The sequence below is a fragment of the Pan paniscus genome, chromosome 18, assembly GCF_029289425.2.
Source record: "Pan paniscus chromosome 18, NHGRI_mPanPan1-v2.0_pri, whole genome shotgun sequence".
NCBI lineage: Eukaryota > Metazoa > Chordata > Mammalia > Primates > Hominidae > Pan > Pan paniscus.
In genome coordinates this window covers 39,138,051-39,164,765 of record NC_073267.2, presented here as the reverse complement: position 1 = coordinate 39,164,765, position 26,715 = coordinate 39,138,051, and the positions used below count along the sequence as shown (strand labels likewise).

The following is a 26,715-nucleotide window of genomic DNA, read 5'->3' as shown; positions in this document are numbered from 1 at the left end:
AGAATATATATTCTGTTGATTTGGGGTGGAGAGTTCTGTAGATGTCTATTAGGTCTGCTTGGTGCAGAGCTGAGTTCAATTCCTGGATATCCTTGTTAACTTTCTGTCTCGTTCATGTGTCTAATGTTGACAGTGGGGTGTTAAAGACTCCCGTTATTATTGTGTGGGAGTCTAAGTCTCTTTGTAGGTCACTAAGGAATTGCTTTATGAATCTGGGTGCTCCTGTATTGCGTGCACTTATATTTAGGATAGTTAGTTCTTCTTGTTGAATTGATCCCTTTACCATTATGTAATGGCTTTCTTTGTCTCTTTTGGTCTTTGTTGGTTTAAAGTCTGTTTTATCAGAGACTAGGATTGCAACTCCTGCCTTTTTTTTGTTTTCCATTTGCTTGGTAGATCTTCCTCCATCCCTTTATTTTGAGCCTATGTGTGTCTCTGCACGTGAGATGGGTTTCCTGAATACAGCACACTGATGGGTCTTGACTCTTTATCCATTTTGCCAGTCTGTGCCTTTTAATTGGGGCATTTAGCCCATTTACATTTAAGGTTAGTATTGTTATGTGTGAATTTGATCCTGTCATTATGATGTTAGCTGGTTATTTTGCTCATTAGTTGATGCAGTTTCTTCCTAGCCTTGATGGTCTTTACAATTTGGCATGTTTTTGCAGTGGCTGGTACCATTTGTTCCTTTCCATGTTTAGTGCTTCCTTCAGGAGCTCTTTTAGGGCAGGCTGGGTGGTGACAAAATCTCTCAGCATTTTCTTGTCTGTAAAGTATTTTATTTCTCCTTCACTTATGAAGCTTAGTTTGGCTGGATATGAAATTCTGGGTTGAAAATTCTTTTCTTTAAGAATGTTGAATATTGGCCCCCACTCTCTTCTGGCTTGTATGGTTTCTGCCGAGAGATCAGCTGTTAGTCTGATGGGCTTCCCTTTGTGGGTAACCCGACCTTTCTCTCTGGCTGCCCGTAACATTTTTTCCTTCATTTTAACTTTGGTGAATCTGTCAATTATGTGTCTTGGAGTTGCTCTTCTCGAGGAGTATCTTTGTGGCGTTCTCCGTATTTCCTGAATTTGAATGTTGGCCTGCCTTGCTAGATTGGGGAAGTTCTCCTGGTTAGTATCCTGCAGAGTGTTTTCCAACTTGGTTCCATTCTCCCCGTCACTTTCAGGTACACCAATCAGACGTAGATTTGGTCTTTTCACATAGTCCCATATTTCTTGGAGGCTTTGTTCGTTTCTTTTTATTCTTTTTTCTCTAAACTTCTCTTCATGCTTCATTTCATTCATTTCGTCTTCCATCGCTGATACCCTTTCTTCCAGTTGATCGCATCGGTTACTGAGGCTTGTGCATTCGTCACGTAGTTCTCATGCTGTGGTTTTCAGTTCCATCAGGTCCTTTAAGGACTTCTCTGCATTGATTATTCTAGTTATCCATTTGTCTAATTTTTTTTTCAAAGTTTTTAACTTCTTTGCCATTGGTTCAGACTTCCTCCTTTAGCTCGGAGTAGTTTGATCTTCTGAAGCCTACCTCTCTCAACTCGTCAAAGTCATTCTCCATCCAGCTTTGTTCCGTTGCTGGTGAGGAGCTGCGTTCCTTTGGAAGAGGAGAGGCACTTTGATTTTTAGAGTTTCCAGTTTTTCTGTTCTGTTTTTTCCCCATCTTTGTGGTTTTATCTACCTTTGGTCTTTGATGATGGTGACCTACAGATGGGTTTTGGTGTGGATGTCCTTTCTGTTCGTTAGTTTTCCTTCTAACAGTCAGGACCCTCAGCTGCAGGTCTGTTGGAGTTTACTGAAGGTCCACTCCAGACCCTGTTTGCCTGGGTATCAGCAGCAGTGGCTGCAGAACAGCGGATATTGGTGAAACGCAAATGCTGCTGCCTGATTCTTCTTCTGGAAGTTTTGTCTCAGAGGAATACCCAGCCGTGTGAGGTGTCAGTCTGCCCCTACTGGGGGGTGCCTCCCAGTTAGGCTACTCGGGGTTCAGTGACCCACTTGAGGAGGCAGTCTGCCTGTTCTCAGATCTCAAGCTACGTGCTGGGAGAACCACTACCATCTTCAAAGCTGTTAGACAGGGACATTTAAGTTTGCAGAGGTTATTGCTGTCTTTTGTTTGTCTGTGCCCTGCCCCCAGAGGTGGAGCCTACAGAGGCAGTCTGGCCTCCTTGAGCTGTGGTGGGTTCCACCCAGTTCGAGCTTCCCAGCTGCTTTGTTTACCTACTCAAGCCTGAGCAATGGTGGGCGCCCCTCCCCCAGCCTCACTGCCGCCTTGCAGTTTGATCTCAGACTGCTGTGTTAGCAATGAGCGAGGCTCCGTGGGTGTAAGACCCTTGGAGCCATGTGCAGGATATAATCTCCTGGTGTGCCGTTTGCTAAGACAATTGGAAAAGCGCAGTATTAGGGTGGGAGTGACCCGATTTTCCAGGTGCCATCTGTCACCCTTTTCTTTGACTAGGAAAGGGAATTCCCTGACCCCTTGTGCTTCCTGGGTGAGGCGATGCCTCACCCTGCTTTGGCTCACGCATGGTGCGCTGCACCCACTGTCCTGCACCCACTGTCCGGCACTCCCCAGTGAGATGAACCCAGTACCTCAGTTGGAAATGCAGAAATCACCCGTCTTCTGTGTCGCTCACGCTAGGAACTGTAGCCTGGAGCTGTTCCTATTTGGCCATCTTGGCTCCACCCAGCCACAGGTATATCTTCTTTTGAAAAGCATCCGTGCATGTTTTTTGCCTACTTTTTAATGAAGTTGTTTGCTTTTTTTCTTGTAAACTTGTTTAAGTTCTTCATAGATTCTGGATATTAGACCTTTGTCAGAGTGTAGTTTGCAATTTTTTTTTTAATTCTGTAGGTTGTCTGTTCACTCTGTTGATAGTTTCCTTTTCTGTGAAGAAGCTCTTTAGTTTAATGAGGTCCCATTTGTCAAATTTTGCTTTTGTTGAAATTGCTTTGGTACCTTCTTCATGAAATCTTTGCCAGTTTCAATGTTTAGAATGGTATTTCCTAGATTATCTGTCAGTGTTTTTATTTTTTTTAACAACTTTAAGCTTTACATCATCTTAATTCATCTTAAGTCTTTTTTTGTATATGGTATAAGGATGGAGTCTGGTTTCAATCTTCTACGTAGTGCTAGCTGGTTATTTCAGCACCATTTATTAAATAGGGATTTATTCCCAAATTCCTTTTGTCAGCTTTGTTAAAGGTCATATGGTTGTAGGTGTGTTGGATTATTTCTAGGCCTCTACTGTGTTGCATTGGTCTATAAGTCTGTTTTTTTTGTACCAGTACCAGGTTGCTTCGGTTACTGTAGCCCTGTAGTATAGTATAGTTTGAGGTCAGTAATGTAATGCCTTCAATTTTGTTCTTTTTGCTTAGGATTGCCTTGGCTATTTGGGCTTTTTTTTTTTTTTTTTTTTTTGGTTCCATATGAAATTTAAAGTAGTTCTTTGTTTTTTTGTTTGTTTTTAGTTCTGTTAAAAATGTTAACAGTGGTTTAATAGAAATAGCATTAAATCTGTAAATTTCGTTGGGCAGTATGGCCATTTTAATGATGTTGATCTTTTCTATTTATGAGCATAAAATGGTTTTCCATTTGTTTGTGTCATCTCTGACTTCTTTAGTCAATGTTTTGTAATTCTTGTCATAGAGATCTTTCACCCTCCCTGGTTAGCTGTATTCCTAGATATTGTGAATGGGATTGTTTTTGATTTGGCTTTTTGTTTGGCTGTTGTTGATGTACGGGAATGCTACTGATTTTAGTACATTTATTTTGTATTTTGAAACTCTGCTAAAGTTGCCTGTCAGTTTAAAGAGCTTTTCTGCTGAGACTGTAGGATTTTCTAGATATAAAATTATGTCATCTGCAAACAGAGATGGTTTGACTTCCTCTCTTTCTGTTTGAATGCCCTACATTTTTTCTCTTGCCTGATTGCTCTAGCTAGAACTTCGAATTCTATGTTGAAGAAGAGTGGTGAGAGAAGGCACTTTTGTCTTCCTCCAGTTTTCAAGGAGAAATGCTGCCAGCTTGTTTCCATTCAGTATGTTGGCTGTGGATTTGTCATAGATAACTCATTATTTTGAAGTATGTACCTTCAATGCATAGTTTGTTGAGGGCTTTTAACATGAAAGATGTTCAATTTTATTGAAAGCTCTTTCTGCATCTATTGAGATAATCTTGTGATTTTTGCTTTAGTTCTGTTTATGTGATTAATAACATTTATTAATTTGTGTGTGTTGAACCGATCTTGCATCCCATGAATAAAACCTAGTTGAACTTAGTGGATTAGCTTTTTGATGTGCTGCTGGATTTGTTTTGCTGGTATTTTGTCGAGGATTTTTCATCAATGTTTATCAAAGATACTGGCCTCAAGTTTTCTATTCTTTGTTTTATCGCTGCCAGGTTTTGGTATCAGAATGATGCTGTTCTTATGTAATTACTTGGTGAGAAGTCCCTCCTCAATTTTTTTGGAATAGTTATAGTAGAAATGGTACCAGATTTTCTTTGTACATCTGGTAGAATTCAGCTGTGAATCTCTCTGGTCTTGGACTTTTTTTGGTTGGTAGGCTATTTATTACAAATTCAGCTTTGGAGCTTGTTATTGGTCAATTCAGGGACTCAATTTCTTTTTTTTCTCACTCTTGGGAGGATGTATTAGTCCAGAAATTTATCCATTTTTCTAGATTTTCTAGTTTGTGTGCATAGAGGTGTTCATAGTAGACTTCAATAGTTATTTGTATTTTTGTGGGGTCAGAAATAATATCTCTTTTGTCATTTCAAGTTTGGATCTTCTTTCTTCATTAATCTAGCTAGTGGTTTATTTAACTTAGAAATTTTTTCAAGGATTTAACTCCTAGATTTCTTAATCTTTTGTGTTGTTTTTACTGTCTAAATCTCCTTCATTTCACATCTGATTTTGGTTACTTCTTGTCTTCTGCTAGCTGAAGAGTTGATTTGCTCTTGCTTCTGTCATTCTTTACTGATGATATAAGTTGTTAAATTGAGGTCTTTCTTCCTTTTTGACGTGAACATTTAATGGTATAAATTTTCCCATTAACACTGTCTTGGTTGTGTTGCAGAGATTCTGTTATGTTATATCTTTGTTCTCATTTGTTTTAAAGAACTTCTTAATTCCTGCCTTAATGTCATTATTTACCCCAAAGTCATTTAAGTGCAGGCTGTTTAATTTCCATGTAATTTTATGGTATCAAGTGGGTTTTTTGTTTGTTTGTTTTTGTTTTTCTTTTGTTTTTTTTTGAAATGGGGTCTTGCTCTGTTGCCCAGACTGGAGTGCAGTGGCACGATCTCAGCTCACTGCAACCTCTGCCTCCAAGTTCAAGCAATTCTCCTGCCTCACCCTCCTAAGTACCTGGGATTACAGGTGTGTGCCACCCCACCCAGCTAATTTTTGTATTTTTAGTAGAGACTGGGTTTTGCCATGTTGACCAGGCTGGTCTTGCACTCTTGACCTCAGGTGATCCGCCAGCCTCGGCCTCCCAAATTTCTGGGATTGTAGGCTTGAGCCTCCATGCCCAGCCCAAGTGGGTTTTTTAAATTGAATTATATTTTTATCAAGCTATAGTCTGTGTGTGTGATTAGTATGATTTTGGGATTTTTGAATTTACTGAGGATTGTTTTATTTCTGATTGTGTGGTCAATTTTAGAGTATGTGCCACATGGTAATGAGAAGAGTGTATATTATCTTGTTTTTAGGTGGAGAGTTTTGTAGATGTCTATTTGGACTATTTGGTCAAGTGTTGAGTTTAGGTTCTAATATCTTTGTTAATTTTCTGCCTCAATAATCTGTCTAATAGTGTCTGTGGGGTGTTGTAGTCTGCCACTGTTATTGTGTCAGAATCTAAGCCTCTTTATAGGACTCTGAGAACTTGCTTTATTCATATGCACCCATGGACTTTATATAACACTTTTCCTCTTCAGCTTTTTACCCCATAAACATTCTTCCAAGTGCACCATGTGCCCATGGTTACTCCTTAGATGCGTGAATCCAGTGTTTACTAAAATTCAGATGTCCAAGAGTTCAAAAACATGTCCAGAGACGTGGCTGCTTTAGGAGAAAATATAAATGAGAAATAAGTGACTTTATTCTCCTACCTGAAAATCAGGGAGTATATTTTGTTTATCTCCCTTAAAGCATTTAGATTATATGTAGGTTTTTTCTGTGCTTTTTAAAAAATATGTGTAAATAATTGTAACAGCTAAATAAACCTTTTTTCATTCTTACTGACTCAAGATTGTATTCATTTAGGACCTCAGATTCATTGCTCTTTATTTTTGCTTTGGCAAAGGTTTGTGTTTCTTTTCTTTTCTTTTTGAAATAGAGTCTCACTCTGTTGCCCAGGCTGGAGTGCAATCTCGGCTCACTGCAACCTCTGCCTCCCAGGTTCAAGTGATTCTCCTGTCTCAGCATCCTGAGTAGCTGGGATTACAGGTGTGCACCACCACACCTGGCTAATTTTTGTATTTTTAGTAGAGATGGGGTTTCACCGTGTTGGCCAGGCTGGTCTCAAACTCCTGACCTTGTGATCCTCCCGCCTTGACCTCTGAAAGTGCTGGGATTACAGGGGTGAGTCACCGTACCTAGCCCATGTTTCATGTTTTTAGTCTTTTAAAGTAGACACAGATTTGTTTAGATTAAAGCTCATTGTAAGAGCACAAAAAAGTTGAGCACAAAGATAAGATTAAATTTAGCATTGTAGAATGATAAAGACTAAAAGATACTAAGTTTGTTTGATGGAAACTGATTATCCAAGGTAATTATTGAATATTTGCTGGCTGAAGTATGTACACTGCAAAAGCAAAAGCAGTTCAGTATATAAACTGAACAGTGTACTTTGGCTTCTGTTTATTACTTCATAACAATTAGCATAGTTATGTGTAGTGTTTGTAGACAACATTCATTTATATAAATTAAACAGTATTTTTGACAAAGTATGAATATAAGGTCACAATATTTACTTTGAATACTTTTTTTTTTTTTTTGAGATGGAGTTTCGCTCTTGTTTTCCAGGCTGGAGTGCAATAGCGAGATCTTACCTCACTGCAACCTTAACCTCCCAAGTTCAAGCGATTCTCCTGCCTCAGCTTTCTGAGTAGCTGGGATTACAGGTGCCTGCCACCACGCTCGGCTAATTTTTTGTATTTTTAGTAGAGACAGGGTCTCACCATGTTGGCCAGGCTGGTCTCGAACACCTGACCTCAGGTGATCCACCCGTCTCAGCCTCCCAAAGTGCTGGGATTACAGGCGTGAGCCACTGTACCTGGCCTGAATGCATTTCTTACATAGTTATTTTAATATTCTTATTAATACTTTTGAAGTATAAATTGTCTTAATTGAATTATGGTTACAGACAATTTTTAAAAATCCTACATACATTATGACTACTACATTAAAATTATTTATACTTAGATATTTATATCTAGTATCCAGAATAAATTTACTACCAAATTGTTACAGGAGATGTTAGTCTGACATGCTTATTAATTTATCCAATAGGAATAACTATAGGTAAGCATAAGTTTAGTGTCTTTTATTTCACTAAATTTGAATGCCGCTATTACAGGACAAATAAACACAAGTGATGTGGCCACTCAAACACTATAATAGCTCTTCACTTAGCTGTGTTCCCAACTCAAATATATTCTACTATATGAATAAAGTCAAATTCCAATTCTTCATCAAAAAGTGCTGGTGGAAATTGTCAGATGTATTCCAATATAGACCCCCCCATTCAATGGCAGGAGATGAGAGAGCACCAGAGATAAAAGAGAAACTTATAAAATTCTGCTGAGAATTTGACCTGTTTCTTCATAGTGCTTATGTTTCTCATGCTGAGAGTAGCTGTACACTTTGGGTGTTTAGAGAGAAATTCCTTTTAGGAAAATATTTTCTGGCTGACTTAATCTTACATGTAATCTGAGTTTTTTCTTAAGATGCTTTTAACTTTTTTTTTCAATGTAATCTTGCTTAGACTGAAAGCTGTTTTTCTCTTTAATGCTTTGGGTGTCTTTCAGAAGCCATATTAGTATTGATGGCGTCTGTGAATGAGGTGGGTGGTCACAGTGAGAGCTCTTGGATCTGTCTCTATCTGGACTCATGTTAGAAATCCAGCAGTATTTTTTTCTATGACACCATTATAAATAGAAACTGAGGCTGAAACACCGCTCCTATTCCCATTATTTTGAAGCTACAGTTCTACCTGGGAGGCCTGCAGGCTCTCCTCCTGCAGCTCAGGCTTCACTCTCTAATGTGGCACTGGAGTGCTGCTTTGGCAGCTGAGGTTCACGTAAGATGTGAGCTGCCAGCTGTAAGCTCTGTGCTGTGAGCTGTGCCTGTGTGTTGGATGGTAGGAGTCAAGAGAGGACACTAGCCACCAGGAGTGGGCTATAGCCTAGTGCTCAGGGAGTAGAGAGCCATTGCTTTAAAATGTAAATAGCCAAAAAGGTAGCACCCTATTTAACCATTCATGTCAGAGAGCGAGAGCCTACCTTCAGCGGGCACCTGGCTTCAAGTTGCAAAGTTGCCTTCTGTCATGGAGATATGAAAAGTTTATTTTGTCATTGAATATAACAAATTAGCATACATCATGGGCACCTTAATTACCAGGTGAATTTAGAATGAGCTATGTGTGACATGGTGCTATACGTTCTTCTACCTGTGGACTAATTATGGTGACTGTTTTTCTGTCTGCAATCTCTGAAGCAGATTAACTTTTATTTATGTCATGTTCTAGTTTAATTGTGTAATAAAACAGTTTTTTCTCTTTTCTATTATCGTGGAGTTTCTCTGGGGCTGAAGGGAATTTTTCTCTTAATTATAGTTCCCAAACACTGTCTAGAATTACTAGACATGATATAAATATATAAGGTGCCAACTAAGCTTTACTCTAGCAAGGACTTTCCCCCTCAGCCTTCCAGCAAACTCATAATTGTGCTGCAAAGTGCATGCTGTTCCCTAAATATGCAGGCAGAATTGTGTCTCTGCCTATTTGCTGTTTATTGTCTTGTACAGTCACTTGTAGAGAGGCTAGATCAGATTTTTACAAACTTCACAGGGCAGCAATCAATCATTTTACCTCTTTCAGTGACTCTTGTGTTTTCAGACCTGAAACTAATTCACAGACCATGGGGCCCAAAAACCCAATGAGAGTAATGACATGTAGACATGAAATTCTCCACTTTCCCCTTCCTCCTCTTGCTAAAATGCCCACAAATTTCCTCTTTATGCCCACAAAGGTGCAGGTAACATCTATTGCTATTCCAACAATCCAGGACCTAAACCTGCAGGTCCATATTCTGAATGTTGGTCTTGAGATTTGGGGGAAAAAACCTTTTATTTGAGGAATACAAATTCTTTCAGTTGTCAAAGTCAGAGAGACATTAAAATTAGAGCACAATTATGTCTTTTTTCCCCTTTAAAGTATATTCATCTCTTAAAACTGTTCACTGTTGCCATTAGTAGCTATAATAATGTCACACTGGACACTATAACCCATACCCTAAACCTTCACAATGTATATCCAACCAATAATTAATGTTATTTCTGTAAATAAATAAGAATTTTTGTATCAGCCCACTCTCTGTCCTTTTTTTTTTTTTACCTTTACAAATCCACTGGTAACTACTGCTAATTAAAGTATAGATACCAGGCAACTTGAATCTTTGCTGCCAGGTTACAGTCCTCATGTTTGGCCCAAATAAACTTGTCTACTCATATTCATGTTTCTTCAGCTTTTTCCTTTTAGGTAGACATATTACTTAGAATGCTAGAGCAACCCATGTGAGGGGCTTTTTCCGTTGATTGTACTCCACTTGCTGTAACACCCAAGAATGTAGAGCCAGGTTGATCCCACCTAGAATCTGCACCTAAATTCTGGCCTCTGCCTGGGATTACAAGACAGGGTTAGACTTTGGATTGAAAATGTACAGAAAACCAACAAGAGGCATTTTCTGCATTGTGAGGTGTCAACATTGACATCTTAAAGTTTCTTTTTGAGAGTGTGGCTCTTTGAACTTTTCAGATCTTATCCAGTGACCTGCTATAGTTATGTGAGAGGCTCCAGGTGTAAACAATCTGAAGGGAAACTCTGCAGGTGTAAACAAGCATCTTAGGAGTGCGAGATCAAGACCACAAAGTATCCACAGCATGATCACAACTATACCTACCCGTAAAATGTGATTCTGGAGTATAGTATTCTCCTTCCTCTCACCCAAGAGCCAGCTAGTCAGGACAGGTGATCCAGGTTCTGGAACTCCACCAGGGCAGTTCCATTTTCTATTTGGAATCAGCCTGAGTTTCTCCTGCCTCGCTTACCGTTGGGCCATCAGCCCAGGCTCACTGAAAACTCTCTCACAATCAGCTTGGTGTTGCTGAGAAATTTGAGGATGTCCAGAGCAGAATTGTGTCAGTCAGACAAGAGCAGTTAATTCTGCCAAGTCTCAGTGTAAGAGAAATGAGTCAGCCTGTGTTTGTTCCTCCCTTCATACAAAATATGTCTTTGGTTGGTAGCCAGATGAGAGTTTCTCCAGTTTCCTGGCACTTGGGTGAAAAACGAGGTGTAGAGACTCAAACAGATAAAGTAATTTTTTAAATTTTTTATGGCCATTCAAAAACTAGTTGAAGCAGTCATGGTTCTTACCATCCAGGAACTTTTAGTCTAGACTAGCAACTAGATACATTGTTGAATTAAGCATCATGTGATTGGTACAATGATTAGATGTGTACAAAAAACCTTAGGCTTTGCTTGGGCCACTTTATATTTTTGTGACTTCTGATATCATCATCTTAAGAGATATTTAGGGACAAAAGAGTTGTTATTACTATTTGTATTTCTATTACCTTGCTAAGAATACATATTTATCTTATACTAAAATTACCCTAGAAAACCTTAAGAGATTTGTTTAAATTACTTATTAGTTTATGTTATAAAATTGACAGGGCAGTGGCCAAAAAAGATTAAAATTACACAAACTCTGGCATTTAAGTTTCTCTTAGATAAACTTAGGAAAAACAGAACTGAAAATAACCCTGGAGTCATAGAGAGCAGAATTCTACATAGGGTCCTCTCCCTGACCCAGTTCTGTTCAGATTCACCTTATTTGGGGGCTTCATTTAGGTCTGGCCCCACCATGGAGTCTTGCCTCACAGAACTGATTTTAAAAAATCAGAGTTTTGGGTGTTGAATCCTTTCTAGAGCTGTTATGCACAATTTCCTGAAACCCAGAAGGAGATAAATGGAAAAAATCAAGTATGTATTTTAAGGTATTAATTTGTAAAGTTTCCATTAAAACCAGTGCTTGCAGAGACATTCCATTTAGCAACTTGTTTTCTATTCATTCAGATCCAGTAGTTGCTCCACAAGTCACAAGAAAGCAAATATAAATACAATAAAAATTTCACTGAACTACATTAACCCTTCCTTTCTGTATCCCTCTCATCTGTCTATATTTAGCTTTTACTCTATACATTTTTTAACAACCAGTGACTGAGAAACAGAAAAGTAAATAAAAATGGTGGGCCCTTTATCTTAATAATGAGAATAATTAGACAGTACCAACTCCGGGGTGTTATGAGGATTAAATTACATAATATATTATTCCCAACACAGTTCTCTGTAACATACTCTTGATCACATAGTACTTGCTTCATAAACATTGCATTAGTTCATGTGTACAGGTTGTTTTCCAAATGCAGACTTATTCAGACACTGCTGCCTCCTATTTTCTCTGTAAACTTTAAAGAGCCAGCAAAGAATATGATATTGTAGGATGGAGATTGGTTGTCTTCATTTGTACCAAAATTATTTGTGTTGTGACAAGAGTGCTGAGTGTAAGGGATTCTGTGCTGTGCCTGCTTTCTCTAACTAATCTAATGATGAGCCCAGGGGGAGTACCATCAGCATTGGCAGTGGACTTGTTTAAAACACACATTTATGGACCATTTGCAAACCTTCGGAATCACATTACCTAGAGGGGCCCAAAATTATCAAGAGATTTATAAGGTCATTCAAACATGCGAGGTAATTCTTAACTAAGTGGTTATCAGCCTAGGCTTCTAATTAGGATTACATGGCCAATTTGCAGAAATGTCTTTACTTGTGTTTATGGGCCAGAAAAATGGAAAAACACAGGTTCTTTCATTTACTGGATGTTTGACAAAATATTCTTATTAGGCCAAAAACAGTTACATTACTGGTGAACTTGTTAGAAATTCAGAAACTCAGACTTTATTCCAAATCTTCTGAAAAAAATAATCTGCAAGACAAGATCTCCAGTTCATTATATGCATTGAAATTTGAGAGGTGCCTTCTAACTCAACGTCTTTTCCATCTAAAAAATATACACAGCTCATTTTGTGTGATGTAAATACAGCACTCAAAAATGTATGTTTGTGTTTATGCCCTGAATTTTATATGTTATAATCCAGAAAACTATTATATATACACTGATGTTGTGGATTATGCCACTCTCTTTACACAGAGTTAAAGAATATATTAGTAAATATTTTTGTGTTGAGAATTATTTTATGAATTTCATTCACTCGTAAGTTAGAAGCACTTCTCTTTACTCTCTCATTTCATCTTAAGTCAAATTAAAAATTCTGCCCATGGCTGCTTGGTAAAATATGTATATGTGTGTGTTTTCAGGGACCATTGACATTTATGGATGTGGCCATAGAATCTTCTCTGAAAGAGTGGCAATGCCTGGACACTGCACAACAGAATTTATATAGAGATGTGATGTTAGAGAACTACAGAAACCTGGTCTTTCTCGGTGAGAATAACTTCAATACACATTTCATAATATATTCCAAAGGTTTTATTTTATTTATTTATTTTTTTGTAGAATTTTTTTGGTAGTTTTTCCTTTATATAAATGAGTTACAGATTCCTGTTTGGAAATAAATTTTGGGGATTTGGAGGATTTGTCTGTGTAGAGAGGAGTATCTTCAAGACGTTTCATCTTGATCTGAATTTTCCACATTCCTGAGCTGATCTGTGTTTTTCACTCTAGATTATTGGTAATGCCAGAAGGTTTGTGGCATAAAATATTGTTTGCTACACCTTAAAATCCACCAGTTTTTTTTTTGTATTTTTCTGTTTTTTTATTTTTTTGAGACGGAATCTTGCGCTATCCCCATGCTGGAGTGCAGTGGTGCAAGCTTGTCTCACTCCAGTCTCTACCTCCTGGGTTCAAGCAATTCTCCTGCTTTAGCCTCCGAAGTAGCTGGGATTACAGGCGCACACCACAACACCCAGCTACTTTTTTTATATTTTTAGTAGAGATGGGATTTCACCATTTTTCCCAGGCTGGTCTCTAACTCTTGACCTTAGGTGATCTGCCTGCCTCAGCCTCCAATAGTGCTGGGATTACAGGTGTGAGCCACTGCACCCAGCCTTCCACCACCAGTTTTTGATTCAGTAGTACTGGGTAGTGAAATTAAGAACATACAAATTTAAAATATTTTCTAAAGATTTAGAAATTTCTGTTATAAATTACTATTTTGGGATTAATTTACTAGAATATTCTATTACATCATCTTTACTGAGCAAATTACTAGCTTGAGAATTGAAGAATATGAGCAATATTCATGTTATTTATTTTTAATAAAACAGGTATTGCTTTCTCTGAGCCAGATGTGATCACCTATCTGGAGCAAGGAAAACAGCCTTGGAATATGAAGAGACATGAGACTGTAGCCAAACCCCTAGGTATGTGAGAATGAATGCAACAGAAGAGAGGTCCAAACGTCAAAGAGAAAGTCAGTCCTTAAAATGTGATTTGGGAAGCTGTGTTCCAAAGGAAAGAATTTCTGGGATGCCTGAGGATTTTTTTATTTTACTGTCACATAGGGACACCTTCTGTCTTATGTTTTTAAATTTTCTAAAGACTCGACTTTCTCTTTGGTGATCTTTCTTCAAGTTTACAATGATAACCAAAGTCCTCTCCATGAAGTATAAGAGACTGCAAAATCTGACTGCTTTTCCATTGATTTGGGGGACACACAAATATCTGCATAATTTTGAGAAACCTCTATGTGAAACTATTTATATTCTCTTTTAGCATCATGTCTGAAACAGGTGAGTAGTGGTTTATGTTCCATTTTTTTGTTCATTTTTCTACACAGTCCATCCAGTTTTTATTACTATACTCTTGAAATACAGTTTGAAATTATAAAGTATGATGTCCTTCTGCTCTGTTCTTTTTCCTTAAGATTGCTTTGGTTATTCAAAGTTTATTGTAGTTTCATGTAAATTTTAGAATCGTATGTTTCATTACTGTGAGAAAAATACCAGTGAAATTTTGATGTTTATTAAATTTATAGATTACTTTGGATAATATGGCAATTTACAAATATTTATCCTTGGCCAGGCGTGGTGGCTCACGCCTGTAATCCCAGCACTTTGGGAGGCTGAGGTGGGTGGATCACGAGGTCAGGAGATCGAGACCATTCTGGCTGACACGGTGAAACCCCATCTGTACTAAAAATACAAAAAGGGAGCTTGCAGTGAGCGCAGATCACGCCACTGCACTCCAGCCTGGGCAACAGAGCAGGACTCCATCTCAAAAAAAAAAAAAAAAAAAAATTTAATCTTTGAATCCATAGAAATAAAAAATTTCAAATTTATTTGTGGCTTTAATTTCTTTCATTGATATCTTATATCTTTCATTGTGAAGACTTTTTACATCTGGTTGAATTTGTTATCAGAAATTTATTATTTTAATGCTCTTCCAAATAGAGTGTTTTTCTGTTATATCAAAGAGTTTGTTTAAAGTGTATGGAACCATAACTTATACTTGTAATTTAATTTTATTTTTCTAATCTACTCAGTATATTTATTAGTTTAGACAGGTTTTAATATACTGTTTATAGTTTTTTATTCATAAGATCATATGATCTAGAAACAGCAACTTTTTACTTATTTGTCTTCAATCTCAATTGCTTTTGAAAACTTTTTGACTACTTATTCTGCCACATACTTTCAGTGCTATCTTAAAATAGAAGCATTGACAATGGACACAATATAGTTTTGCATTGGTGTCTGTGAATTTGAAGGAGCAAACACCTCTCCAAGTTTTTATAAACTGGTTTCAGAAGGTAAAGATTTTTTGTTGTTGTTGGGCCCCCAGGGTGATGGGATGCTCTCTGGATTTGTAGTGGAGAAGGATTATAGTTTGGTTTGTCACAAGACTTACGAGTCTACACTAGGGTCCACCTTTAGTTGGCTTGTTACAAGGAGCTTGGGTAGTTATAATTTCCGTTTTACTTTTAGACAGACTGAATATCCTTCACGACTTTGATCTTTAGAACAGACACTAAGTGGAGTTTCTGCAGTTGGCTCTGCATATGGTGGGCCTTATATCAGGATGTGGATGAGTATGACTTTCACAGAATAGCAAAGATGATTTTCCTAGGTCACTGTGTGGGTTTCTATGTAGGCCTAACTCGCCATGAACTGTGGTCCAGTAAGCTGAAACTGAGTCATTGAACTGCTTGAGTGATCATAGTAAAGGCCAAGGTCTGCAGGCCTGCCTGCATGGCTATTAATTTGTATCTTCCTCCAGGCCTCTGGAAGGGCAGGACCTCTCCCAGACGGTGGCTGGGAGGAGTTTGGGATGGTTACAGAGTAAGTTCACAATTCTCAGTGAGACCAAGTTGGATGGACCATTTCCTGGTCATTAGCCAGGAACAGAGTTGACAAATTTTCTTGCTGTGGGGGAATAAGACAATAGAGCACCTTTTATTTTTCCATCTTACTGATGTCACTATCTCTGTACATTTCTACTTTCTGTTTCCTATTTCAAATATGTCTGCAACATTAGATTTAGACATTTAGGACAATATGTTAGAGTTTACATGTTATGCCTGAAGTAAATGAGATAATTAGTGTTACGGAATCTTTGAGGTGTCAGTTTTCTTCCTGGAAACCTCTGTGGCCAGTGGCACCTTTGCCCGAGTTCTTGTCGTGCATCCAGGAAGAATAAGGTATGCAGACAAGTGAAGGGGGAAGAAAACAAAGAGGATCTTTATTTAGTGTTAGAACAGCTCAGAGGAGACCCACAGTGGGTAGCTCCTTTCTGTAGGCAGGTCATCCCATTGAGTGTTCAGCTCTCAGCAGAGAGGAGGCCCTGGAGGGGGTGGCTTCTCTGTGCAGACAGATCATTCTGCGGTCTCTGCAGGTCTCTGAAGCTGCCAGCAGAGAAGGTAGCTCCTCTCTGCGCTGGTCATCCCATTGTTTCTGTGTCCTCTGCCCTCTCTGGCTGATCCTGGGGCTTTTCTGGACTGCAGAGAGGAGAAAGTGCATTCCAGTTTGTCCATTGGGTGGCCCTGGTCAGGCCTGGAGGAGGCACCAGAAGTCCCCACTCTGGTCTGCGGGCCCCTGAATGTTGGGCCCTACAAGGGACTCACTCTCTTCTGCCAAGGAATCTGTCTTCTTCCCGCTGCCATTTATATGTCCCCAGGGTTTGGCTCCAACCCTGCTCTGAGCTCCAAGTGCATGGGTGCTGGGAGAGAAGAGAGGCCATGCAGCAGGAGCAGACACCTCCAAGCCAGCAGAAATGGGGAGGGTCTTCCCAGGACCCCACGGATGTAGGCATTAGAGAAGTCCAGTCTTCTGCCTGAGAGGGTGGCTGCAGCTGCACCCGGGGAGCTCCAACCCCACCAACTTGAAAAGGGCAGAGCTCTTGCTTGTCCTTGTGGAGCAGGAGGCCCAGGTCTGCAGCCATGGGTCAGGCGGCTGCAGCTGCACCTAGGAGGGCAGATATTGCCTTTTCCTGCCTGACCCTGTTCCCCCAACCACCACCACCACCACAAGCACAAGGAGGATCAGATCCACAGCCATAGCTTGGGTGGCTGCTGCCCCACCCAGGAGGGCAGGGTTCCTGTTTGCTTTGTAGAGCAGAAAGCCTGAGTCTTCAGCAGCAACCAAGGAGTTCCTGCCCTACTCAGAAGGGGCGGAATCTCACCAGCTCCATGGAGTGTGGAACCCCAGCTGCGCCTCTCTGCTGCAGCCAGCATAATGGCAGCAGCTACTCCATCAATCCCCCCTCTGAAGAGGTACAGCTAACTGTTGTTAGAATAGGGGCGTTAGGGACAATGACCATTCTTAACTGCTTAATGCTGACATGGGGTGTTGTTCTGGGAAAACAATAGTTCTTTCTCAGAGGCCTATCCAAGGGTTTCCAGTAAAAGAGATCTATCTACTGAGGCTGTATTTGTATACCATTTGAAGTTTGACAGCCCATCGCTTATATTTTTTGAGCTATAGTCAGAGATCTTTGGTTGGTTCACTTCCACGATTGTCAAACGGTACAAATAACTCAAAAGCTTCCTTGATTTTGAAAAACAAAACATAAGGATCTGCAATGCTCCAAGCAAAAAGTCAGACAGGATTAGTCTTCTATTCAGTTCACCCAGTCAACTCCTGTTCGCAATCTGCAAAGTTATCAGAAACCTGCACTCAAGGGTGATAATCCATTCTTTGAGGAGGATCAAAACAACAATTATCTATGAATGTTAGAATGTCCTAGGATAGTCACAGTGAAAGACATGATTGACAAAAGAAATTTAGTCACCTTTGTGATTTATAATAACCTAACACATAACTTTAATTATGATTGATAATACAAACTCAGACATCAGAACTCTAGGAATTCCATACAACTTTTGGAACACACATTAACATTTTTCACTAAAATATAACCTGAAAGTCAAACACCACTTGATCAATCCTATGTAAGTAAACATGTCAAATTATCCTGTTTACCTCTCCCTTGGATGTCCCAGGGGCCCTCTGTAGCATCAAAAAGCTAGGGATTAGAAGAGACAATTTTGAAGCTCTAAGGGCTCAAAACACTTAATAGAAGTTCAGGTTACCATAAGTCATCTGTTTAAATGACTCAAAGTGTTGTGTGTGTTTTTTTGTTTGTTTGTTTTTGTTTTTGTTTTTTGTAAAGCAGAAACCTTTACTCGTCAAGAGGGAAGACCTAGTTTTTCAAACAGTGTGTTTCTTGTCCTTCCCTTCTTTTTTGAGAGTTTATTCAAGTCAAAGAAAAATCTTTTTCAAGAGAGAGAAAGCCAAATTTCACACTTGCATTAGGCTATTATTGTCAACCTCAACTGTTTAAATTAAACCTTATAGATAATTTTATCCAATCTTGACCAGTTTGATCATGAGGTGTGATTCTTAAAAATGTTTTATAACCCTTTACATATTTGTGTTAAAGGGTAGGTCAGTGCCTCAACACACACTTGTTGTGCTTTTATTCCAATGTTCAATTTATGGAAAAACCAAACAATACCCTTTTGAATTTAGTCAATATGTTCACATACAGATTCTCTTTACAATTTTTACAAACTTTCTATAACTTATTTGAACCTTTAGTTGTATCTTATTTAAAACAATCCTTTAACCCTCTAAACTAGGCAAAAATTTTCATTTTCATGCCTTATATCATTTTACTAAAGACATATTTCACTTCCTTATGCACCTTGCATATAAATCTGTTTTCAGTGTTCTCAATTACATGTTAAAATGGCAACTGTTAGCAATGATTAATTTTGGTGAAATACTTGGTAAGTTATTTTAGCTATGTACTTAGGTGCAGATCAGGTCTGTTTCCGCCTAGCTAGGGGCATGGCATATGTCCCCAGCCCTTAAAAACCTGTAAAGCAGGAAAGTCGAACAACTTTAAAAAGCCAAAGAAGCAGTTCATGACTTTAAAGCATTTAACCAACCTAGTTTCTGACTTGCATAATTTAGGACATACATCTACATTTTGAAGACATTTCTGTTTTTACCAATAATTTTAAAGCTAGCTTATTAAGTTATACTTAAGTCACACGTATTTGAAATTTACTTATACTTACTACTTGAGCGCTCTTACTTACAAGCTAATTTGGTAGACACAACATGTAACAATAAGTGTACAAACAAACACATCTAGACATGTATACACACAAATGAAGATCTAATAGCTTAGAACCCTAGCCATGACATAGCAATACAAGCTCACTGGTTTTATTTTGTTTGCCCCAGTAGATAATCCGATAAAGGCTGTGAACCAAAATTTTGGGTAAAACAGTTTCCATGGCAGTTTAATTTTTAAAGGCCCAACCTCTGCAGACTCCAAAGAACACTGGGGCCAAACAGCACCAAAGGAGAGCATCACATGTTAACCAGGCCCCCTGCTTAGAACCAGAGCACAACAGCCTGTATTTTTGCAATGCCATTCCACTTTCCCATTCAATAGTAAACTCCAGATTCCATACAATGTTGGGGGCCAAACGGTATGGCAAATGTGAGAGAAAATTCTAGGGAGGGTTTAGTACTAGACCTCAGAATTTCTGCCAGGGGTGTCCCCTTCAGAGACGTTGAGGTCCAGAGGAACCCCTGTGGTGTCCCCTTTGGGATCTAATCTTACAGTGTCAGATGTCTGTGATCTTAGGTAGGTACTGGTGTCGCTTTATGTTTTCCTTCCAGAGGCAATGGCCTACTATGAGCTGTATAAAACCACACTTCCCTATGCTAACCATTCCACTAGAGTGATAGCCATGAACTAAAAGGCATCATAGCTTTAATACTTTCAAAGTATTTGATCTAAGTGCTTGAGCTGAAAAGATTGAGACCAACTTGGCGAACATATAAAGACCCGCTCTCTACAAAAAAATTTTAAAAAGAGCCACGCATGATAGTGTGCCCCTGTGGTCCCAGCAACTTGGGAGATTGATGGGGCTGGATTACCTGAGCCTGGGAGTTTAGGCTACAGTGAGCCATAATTGTGCCACTACACTTCATCTTGGATGCCAGAGCAATACCCTGGTTTTTTTGTTGGGTTTTTTTTTTTTTTTTTTGAGGCACAGTTTCACTCTTGTTGCCTAGGCTGGAGTGCAATGGTATGATCTCGGCTCACCACAACCTCCGCCTCCTGGAATCAAGTGATTCTCCTGCCTCAGCATCCCAAGTAGCTGGGATTAGAGACGTGTGCCACCACGCCTGGCTAATTTTGTATTTTTAGTAGAGACCAGGTTTCACCATGTTGGCCAGGCTGGTCTTGAACTCCTGACCTCAGGTGATCCACCTGCCTCAACCTCCCAAAGTGCTGGGATTACAGGCGTGAGCCACCGTGCCCGGCCTTACCCTATCTTAAGAAAAAAAAAAAAACTCTGCACTTCAGGCATGTTAAGTATATTCACATTGTTATGCAAAAAAGAGATTTTACATTTGTAAAACTGAAACTCAGTACCCACTAAGTAACAACTGCCCACTTTCCCCTCTCTTCAGCCCTTGAGAAACATTCTTCCACTTTGTTTTTATGAATGTGACTGCTTAGCATATCTCATATAAGTGGTATCATATAGTATTCATTGTTTTGTTACTGGCTTATTTTAGGTAATATAATATTCTTAAGGTTTATCTTAAAATGTGACAAGATTTTTTTAAGGCTAAATAATATTCCACTGTATGTGTATGTTACATTTTTTTTATGTGTTTGTAAGTGAAAGAAATTTGAGTTGCTTCAGCCTTTTGGCTTTTGTGAATACTGGTACAATAAACATAGATGGTCAAATATGTATTTTCCAGGTCCTGAGTTGCATACTTTGGATATAGATTCATAATTGAGATTGCTGTATTTGATGATACTTCCATATTTAATTATTTGAGGAACATAACATTTTACAGTGATGGCTGTATTTTTGTTTTCCACCAACAATCAGCATGGGTTTCATTTACATTGCATCATCAATGGATTTGCTTCTTTTAAAAGTTTTGTAATGGCCATTCTAATTGGTGTGAGGTGATTTTGGTTTTCATTATAATTTTTATGCATTTCTCTACAAATTAGTAATTTTGTATGTCCTTTCAAATGCTGCTTTCTAAAGTTTAGTTCAGTTATGTGTCCATTTCTAAATCTAATTATTCAACTCTATTTTTAAATGTTGAGTTGTTTATATATTCTGAATATTAATTCCTATCACATGTGATTTGTTAATATTTTCACCCATTTCCTAAAAGGCATCATCACTCTATTGAATGTTTTCTTTGATGTACAGAAATATTGAAGCGTAGTGTAGTTAAATGTTTCTGTTATTTTCCTTGTTGCTCAAGCATTTAATGTCATATCTAAGAAAATAATGCCAAGAGCAATATCATGTCTTTCCCTTATTTTGTTTCTAAGATATTTATTACTTTATTGTGTCTAAGTATTTTATTTAAACTATTGTTTTTATATGGCTCAAGAAAATGATCCACTTTATTTTATCAATGTAGGTTTCCAGTTTTCAACATTATATTTTGACTATAAAATCAAATTATTAATCAAATTTGATAAAATATTATTTATCTTTATTGTGTGGTCATGGCAACATAGTGGAAGATTATTTGATCATATATAGAAAGGTTTATTTCTGTGATCTCTATTCTGTTCTTTCACCTGTTTATCTGTCTTTGTGTCAGTACCACATTGTTTTTGTTATTGTAGCTTTTAACATGTTTTGAAATCAGGAAGTATAATGCCTCTTTGTTCTTTTTCATGGGTGTTTGGCTGTAGTTCATAATCAAATTTTAAAATTTCAACCAATATTCTTGTAAAAAGCTGCTATTGGGATATTTATAGGGATTATACTGAATTTGTGTATCACTGTAGGTTGCATTAACATCTTTAAAAAATTTAAGTTTTTGACTCGAGCAAGAATATGTTGAAGAGTGTGTTTTAATTTCATATGTTTTTTGATTTGTCAGTTTTACTTTTGCTATTCATTCCTAGTTTCATTCAGTTTTAGTCAGAAAACACACGTGTATTATTTTGGTCTTTGATATGGTTTGGCTCTCTGTCCCCACCCAAATCTCATCTTGAATTATACTCCCATAATTTCCACATGTAGTGGGTAGTACCTGGTGGGAGATAATTTTAATCATGGGGCAGTTTCTCTTGTACTGTTCTTGTGGTAGTGATTAATTCTCACAAGATCTGATGGTTTTATCAGGAGTTTCTGCTTTTGCATCTTCCTCATTTTCTCTTGCCACCACCATGTAGGAAGTACCTTTCATCTCCTGCCGTGATTCTGAGGCCTTTCCAGCCATGTGGAACTGTAAGTCCAATTAAACCTTTTTTTCATTCTGTGTTCCTGGTAGGTCTTTATCAGCAGTGTAAAAACAGACTAATACAGTCTTTAGTTTATTTGTTGTTGTTGTTGTTTTGAGACACATCTTACTGTGTTGCCCAGGTCAGAGTGCAGTGGTATGATTTTGGCTCACTGCAGCCTCAACCTCCTGGGCTCAAGTGATCCTTCCCACCTCAGTCTCCCAAGTAGCTGGGACTACAGACATGCACTACCATGCCTGGCTAATTTTTTGATTATGTGTAGTGACAGGGTCTCACTAGTTTACCCAGGCTGGTCTAAAACTTCTGGTCCCAAGTGATCCTTTCACGTAGGTCTCCCAAAGTGTTGGATTATAGGCATGAGCCACTGCACTTAACCAGTATTCTTAAATTTTGTAAGACTTGTTGTGTGTCCTTACAGAATATACCAGGTGCAAATAAGAATATTGTTTATTCTCTTGCTTTTGACTGGAAAGTTTTATACTTGTCTGTTAAGCCTAGGTGGTCTATGATATGGTAGGGGTGTCCATGTTCTCCAGACTTTGTGCTGCATTATAATCCTCAGTGTTGGATGTGGAACCTGGTGGGAGGTATTTGGGTCATGGTCATAGGGGTAATTTCCTCATGAATGGCTTGACACCATCCTTTTGGTAATCAATAAGTTTACACTTCATTGATTCAAGTGAGAGTTGTTTCCTTAAAAGAACATGACTACTTCACTCACACTTGCTCTGTCTCTTATCATGTGATATGTCCAGTTATTCATGGCCTGCCAGCATGATTGTAAGCTTCCTGAGACCCTCACCAGAAGCCGATGCTGGCACACACTTCTTGTACAGTCTGCTTATTTGGCAGCCAAATAAACCTTTTTTCTTTATAAATGATCCACTTTCAGGTATTCCGCTATATGCAAAGTAATTAATGCAGTCTATAATGTCTAAGTTTTCTGTTTTCTTACTGAATTTTCATCTGAATGTTCTACTTATTATTGAAAATGCGATCTTGATGTCTACAATTATTATGTTCCTATGTAGTTTTTTCTTCACTTAACATTTGCTTAATATATTTTAAAGACCTGATGTTATATATAGATAGATAAATATAATAGTTATAGATTCCTGGTAACTTGACCCATTTTTGCCGTTATATAAGTCTTTGTCTCATGCTAGTACTTGAGTCAAAGCATATAATGTCTAATATAATTATGACCACCTAAACAAATTGTACTTACTATTAGCCTGAAATATAAATTTTTTTCCACTGCTACTTTCAGCCTGTTTGACTCAATGCTAAAATAAGTCTCTTGTAGGCACCATATTGTATGCATTTTTTAAAACACTCAGGCATTTTATTCCTATTTCTTTTTATAATTTCATTTATCTATTTATTTGTTCATTTATTTTTGAGATAGGGTATCAGTCTGTCAGCCAGACTGGTTTGCAGTGGTGTGATTGTGGCTCACTGCAGCCTCAATCTCTGAAACTTTTATGATCCTCTCATTTCAGTCTCTCAAGTAGCTGGGTTATAAGTATATGCCATCACACATAGCCAGTTTTTTTGTTTTGTTTTGGTATTTTTTGTAGAGACAGGATTTTTTTTTGCTCAGGCTAGTCTTAAACTCCTGGGATCAAATGTTCAGTCCATGTCATACTCCCAAAGTCCTGAGATTACATTTCTTTTTATTAAGTGGTTTAGTTAATTTATATTTTAAATAATTGCTTAAAACATGGAGTCACTGTTAGCAGTTTTATTAGCACTGATTTAAGTATTTTTTGTAGATATGTTTTCTCATTTCCTGTTTTGCCGCCTTAATTTTTATTTTAATTTTGCAGTGGTTTTGATTCTTTAATATTGTTTTGCATATTTTTTATGAATATTTTGTAATCTTAAAATATGGAGATTACATAACACATCTTAAAGTTAAAATAATGTATTTTAATCTCATAACAACTTCAGTTGAACACAAAAAGTATACTTCTTCATTTTCCAGTGTGTTATTGATAATGAAAATTATTTTATATTGTGTACCTAGTAACAGATTTATATTTTATCATATTCTATACAACCTTAAGAGTTTTATGCACCATCATTATGATAGTAAAGAATTCTATATGTCTTTATATTTACACTTAGTAGACAGCTTTAAATTTGTATGCGGTTTTATAATATTGTTCATTATCATTTTATTTTTCAGCAAATTGACTCATTTTAGCATTTCTTTTTTTATATGCGTTTTCACTGTGTTGCTAAGGCTGATCTTGAACTCCTGGTCTCAAGTGATCTCACTGCCATGGTTACCTAAAGCTGTAGGATTACAGGCATGAGCCACTGTGCCTGTCCACCATGTAGCATGTTTTGTAGGAGTATGGTACCCTTACCTTTGATTTTGGAAAGTATTTACTTGTATCTTCTTTTTGAAGTAAAATAATTTAGAATCAAGAATTAGTGCTAAGAATTTTTTTTTATTACATCAAAATTTGGAAAGTTGTTTGACATTTTTATCTCCAAGTAACCTCTATATTACTTTTTCCCTATAGTCTTCTAAGATTCCTTTTGTGAATATATTGATCCACTTGATGGTGTCCAATCAGTTTTACATTCCATTTATAATTTTGTTTGACAGTTATATTTTTGTGTTATATATTTTAGGGTATGCCACCTCACACCGGTTAATTGTGGTTTGATTAGTTTATAATATAGTGTATGACAATATTTAACTCTTTATAATTTAAGACAGTATGGAGCAAAATCAAATATGTATCAGCTATATGTCTATTGCCAATATAATTATCTCTTTTTTTTTGCCTGGATAAATACTATCCCTCTGTTATTTTATGACTAGTATATTTGTTGCGTAGGTTTATTGTGGATGACTATTTAACCCTAAGTGAGTAGTCATGAAACTTTTTCTAATTTCAACACCTATCTGTGAATCTGTATTATTTTTGTGTGCGAGAAAATCTTTTTTTTTTTTTTTTTTTTTTTTAAGACGGACTCTTGCTCTATCATCAGGCTGGAGTGCAGTGGTGCAATCTCAGCTCGCTGTAACCTCTGCCTCCTGGGTTCAAGTGATTCCACTGCCTCAACCTCCAGAGTAGCTGGAACTACAGGTGTGCACCACCACGCCCGGCTAATTCTTTGTATTTTAGTAGAGATGGAGTTTCACCATGTTGGCCAGGACGGTCTTGATCTCCTGACCTCGTGATCCACCCACCTGGGCCTCCCAACATGCTGTAATTATAGGTGTGAGCCTCTGCTCCTGACCGGGAGAAAATCTTAGATTTGAAGATAATTTTAAAACTATCACATATCTGAATCTGTTCTAGGTATTGTTCATTTTTACTTGTCAGAAACACAAAACAGAATTTATAATACAATATTATTAAATATTCATTTTGATCATGTTACATTGACATTATTATGCTACATATTGCTAGAATGTTTTTATCTTGCAAAGCCAAATCTCAATACATTACACAACATGAATTTTTCTCATTTCTTGGCACTTTTCAAGCACCACTCTGTTTTCTGTTTCTGAGAGAGTGGCTACTTTATGTATTTTATGCAATCTCTGTCTTTTTGTGGCTGGCTCATTTCTCTTTGCATAATGTCATTAAAATTTATCTTTATAGTTAGAATATTTTCTGGTGTTTGAAAACCAAATGATATTCCAGTATTTTCAAATTATATCTACTGAATGATTTTGGTGACAGAAATTTGCATTACTTCAGGAATGCCATGTGAATTTCCAAAAGCATTGCATTAAATTTGTCAATTACATTGAGCAGTTTGGACATCTTCATAATGTTAATTATTTCAGCCTTTCAGCAACAGCATGTTAAAAAGTTTGTTATTTAATTTCTATGTATTTCTGAATTTTTCAGTTTTTTACGGTTTTATACTCTCATTCTATTTTGATGATAGTAATTTTTTAAAATCAGTTTTAAAAATTTTGTTAAGACTTCTTTTTTGGCCTAAGAAGTGGTCTATCAAGGAGAATGTTGTATGAGGTATTGAGATGAGTGTATCCTGATGCTGTTGAGGAGTGTTCTCTACACCTCTGTTAGGAATAGTTGTTTTATACTGCCTTCAAGTCGTCTGTTTCTTTACTAATATTGTGTCTTGTTTCATTTTTATTATAGAATATGTGGTATTGAAGTATCCTACTAATATATGCTCTGTGATTCTTTAGTTTTGTCAATATTTGCTTTATATACTTCGAACCTTAATGTGAGATATGCACACACAAATGTACATAAAAATTTGTCATAGGTTCCCAGTGAATGAATCTATTATTACTTAATATCTTTCTTTATATCTTTGGAGTTTGGACTTCAAGTAAGTTTTATAAAATATGATAGTTTTTGACTTACGATGTAGCTTGTATATTATTTTGAGCTGTTCTACCATTTTTTTTTTAATATTTGCATGGAACATCTACTTCTATTTTGCCGCTCTCAGGTTTGTTTGTTTTTTTTTTTTTCTGCCATTAGATCTGAAATGACTTGTAGAAAGGCAAGTTGGGTCTTTGTTTTTAAAATATGTTGTATAAATCTCTTTATTGAAAGTATGTCTCTTGATTGGAAAGTTATATAT

General features: G+C 37.4%; 1 protein-coding gene across 1 annotated transcript in view; it reads left to right on the top strand.

Moving 5' to 3' along the window:
- The first annotated feature begins 12,532 nt into the window (after positions 1 to 12,532).
- The window catches only part of LOC100967780 (zinc finger protein 85-like), a 33,618-nt gene continuing 19,435 nt past the window's right edge, over positions 12,533 to 26,715 (top strand). The window contains 2 exon segments of the mRNA XM_063598080.1: positions 12,533 to 12,789; positions 13,632 to 13,727. Coding sequence (XP_063454150.1) covers positions 12,678 to 12,789; positions 13,632 to 13,727 — 208 coding nt within the window. The 5' untranslated portion in view covers positions 12,533 to 12,677.